The sequence below is a fragment of the Salvia hispanica genome, unplaced genomic scaffold (genome assembly GCF_023119035.1).
Source record: "Salvia hispanica cultivar TCC Black 2014 unplaced genomic scaffold, UniMelb_Shisp_WGS_1.0 HiC_scaffold_1481, whole genome shotgun sequence".
NCBI lineage: Eukaryota > Viridiplantae > Streptophyta > Magnoliopsida > Lamiales > Lamiaceae > Salvia > Salvia hispanica.
Window position 1 is genome coordinate 577 of NW_025951784.1, and position 3,322 is coordinate 3,898.

General features: G+C 37.2%; 1 protein-coding gene across 1 annotated transcript; it reads right to left on the bottom strand.

Moving 5' to 3' along the window:
• Window positions 1-733: 733 nt before the first annotated feature.
• On the bottom strand, window positions 734-1,604 carry LOC125198454 (BOI-related E3 ubiquitin-protein ligase 1-like). The gene is made up of 2 exons (XM_048096791.1): window positions 1,361-1,604; window positions 734-1,268 (listed from the first exon to the last, which is right to left on the bottom strand). Exons 1-2 carry the CDS (start codon window positions 1,481-1,483, stop codon window positions 816-818), a joined length of 576 nt encoding a protein of 191 aa, XP_047952748.1. The 5' UTR covers window positions 1,484-1,604; the 3' UTR covers window positions 734-815.
• Between the last annotated feature and the right edge of the window lie 1,718 nt (window positions 1,605-3,322).

Sequence of the window (3,322 nt, forward strand, 5' to 3'; positions counted from 1 at the left end):
CCTCATCTCTTAACTAAGAGACAACACCTGCATCCCTCCATCTCTTAACCATCTCATCCCTTAACTATTCATTCAATTTCATTTTTTATTTTTATTTCCAACAAATTCAATTAATATTTCATTGAAATATTAAATTAATACTAATAATTCATTAAATCATTAAAAACCACAAAAATTACAACATCCGAAAATACGAAAAATACATAATTGAAATCCTATGGAGTATTTTTAATTTTAATTTTAATTTTTTAATTTTTGATTTTTATTACAATATTGAAAAATACAAAAATTAAAAATTACAATATTTTAATTTATTTTATTTTCGAATTTTCCTGATTTAAAAAAAAAACAAAAAAAAACATTTTAAACGGATATAAACGACGCCCACTCGCGGGCCGGCGAGTGGGCGTCACGCACGAACCGGAGCACGCCACGTCGCCAAGGCGCGTGGCGAGCTGTCTCGAGGCCGGCCTCTTCCGCGCGCGACACGCGACGAGATGTCCCGTCTCGTCGAGACGAGATGGAGGCCGCATCGCCGTCTCGATGCGGTCTCGTCTCTTCGAGACGAGATAGAGCCCGCATCGAGACGCGATGCGGATGCTTAGAGTCTCTGGCGTGACAGTCCCACAGATGCATCAGTGTCAGTTTCGCAATTTCTCATAAAAAGAAAAATCAAATCATCTGTGCTCTGATCTAAATCTGGAAAACAATTAATTAGCCCCATTCAGTAAAAAAAGCAAGATTCTTAGGCTTTCACTTTCATCATCATCACATATTACAAAAAAATTAACTGCTGGTCAAAATCCAAAAGATAATTAAATAAAAACTTGCAAAGTAGCCTCCTTGAGTGTTTGGCAGAGTGGGCAGTGGTCCAAAAGCGGCTCACAAGATCTGCAGCAGCAAATGTGTCTGCAGGGAAACAAAACGACGCTCGCCTCTCCACCGTGGCACACTTTGCAATTTTTGATGCCCACTACCTTTGCTGACGTGGATGATGATGACGAGAAGCAAAACGACGTCGCTTCCATGAGCTGTTTGGTGAGCTCCGCCGCAGCGGATTCCCTCTCTCTTGCCGCTCTCTCCCACGCTGCGGCTTCCATCTCCGCCGATTTTAGGAAGCGCTGGAGCTCGATCGTTCTGCCTCTTGCGGCGGCGATCTGCTGGTCTTTGTGGAGGAGGAGAGCGTTGGCTCTGGCTTCGTATCGCTGCATTGCTATCTCTCTCTGCCGCGCCTCCTCTTCCATGATTGCTATTCGCAGCCTGCTGCTCTGTTTCAAATTTCAAACATTTTCAGATTTTTTTTTATATTTTGACTCTCAAAAAGAAAAGGAATTTGATTGATATTGATTTTGATCTTGACCTGGAGGTGGAGGAAATGATCGATCTCCGCATTCTGATTGTGGATCTCGGAAGCAACGTCTAGATCTGGAAGTTGTTGTGGGTGAAACCAAACAAGGGGGAAATGTTGAGCATCGAAATCCATGTGGAATTTTGGAAGAAGTTTTTAATTGGAGGGGTAGATATAGAGAGGGTGAAAAGGGTGAAAAATGTGAAGGAATATTATGATGGAAATGTGAAAGGGAAAAAGTGTATTGGGAAAAGAATGAAGGTGGCAAGGCAAGATAGACATGCAGAAGGAGATTAGGTAGTAAAGACGTAGACATGCAGAATTGGTGATAGAAGGGCGCAGTCACCCTAAAAACTAAGTACAGTCTAATGGGGCAAACATCCATCATCACCGCTCCAGATGTTACTGTCCCTCCCTCCACCACTTTTCATATTACTCTGCACACACACACAAAGTGGTCACAAAACACCCTATTTCACATAGATTTATTGTAAATGGTTGAAATCAGAGTAATACTTTGGATTGAATGTATTAGGGGTTGGTTTAGGAAGTCAATTTTTTAAGTAACACTACTACCCCTTTAGTTCATTAAATAATCCATAATCAATGCTAGTGAATTATATGAGTTTTAAGGTCAATATAGTAAGGTACTAAGGTATAATAGATATAGATATAGATATAGTTGTTGTTACTACCTCCGTCCCTGAAAGTTTGACACAGTTTGTCATTTTGGTCCATCCTTGAAAATTTGACACACTTCACTTTTTACTATTTTTGGTAGTGGATCTCATATTCCACTAACTCATTCCTACTCACATTTTATTATAAAATTAATACTTTAAAAGTAGGATTCACATCCCATCAACTTTTTCAACTCATTTTCCATTACATTTTTTAAAACTCGTGTCGGATCAAAGTGTGTCAATATTTAAAGAATGGAGGTAGTATTAGAAAATGTGACCACTTCGTTAGATGAAGAAACTTATCAAATAGGGATTTATTTTAATGGATAGACCGTAATAAAAACATGATGACCTAGCTAGCTAGTGGTGACTATATTAGTACTATCTCCATCCCCCAAATTTTGACACAGTTTATCATTTTGGTCCGTCCCTGAAAATTTGACACACTTCATTTTTACTATTTTTGGTAGTGGATCTCATATTCCACTAACTCATTTCTACTCACATTTTATTATAAAACTAATACTTTAAAAATAGGACCAACGTCCCACCAATTTTTTCAACTTACTTTCTATTACATTTCTTAAAACCCGTGTCGGGTCAAAGTGTGTCAAAAGGGGGCAGTAGTAGTTAAGAATTTACTTATAAAAAAGCAGTCCTTAGAACCATTATACGGAATATTATTTGCATATATGTAGTACCGGGTAAATTTTACTATTATTGCCAATGGACAGTTGCTATAAGTAATCACGTTTATAGCTTCCATTATTGTTTAACTTTTTCTCACCTTTCTCTACTTTTTAACTATGAATTTTTTTTTCCATTTTATAATATCAAGATTGCCAACACCATATTTATGATTATCTCTTTATTACTACTCCCTCCGTCCCTAAAAATTTGTCACATATTTTCTTTTTTCGTTCGTCCTAAAAATTTGTCACCTTTCACTTTTACCATTTTTGGTAGTGGACCATATATTTCACTAACTCATTTTCACTCACATTTTATTTTAAAACTAATATATAAAAGTAGGACCCACATACCACTAACTTTTTCAACCTACTTTCTATTACATTTCTTAAAACTCGTGCCGAGTCAAATGGTGACAAAATTTGACGGACGGAGGGAGTAGTAGGTTGAAAAAGTTAGTGGTATGTGGGTCCTACTTTTATATATTAGTTTTAAAATAAAATGTGAGTGAGAATGAATTAGTGGAATGTAAGGTCTACTACCAAAAAATAGTAAAAGTACAAGGTGACAAATTTTTAGGGACGGACGAAAAAGAAATAGG

Coding starts and splice junctions, on each gene's coding strand:
- LOC125198454 (XM_048096791.1), bottom strand. CDS start 1,483: ATGGATTTCGATGCTCAACATTTCCCCCTTGTTTGGTTTCACCCACAA. Junction 1,269..1,360: donor ATCATTTCCTCCACCTCCAG/GTCAAGATCAAA, acceptor AATTTGAAACAG/AGCAGCAGGCTGCGAATAGC.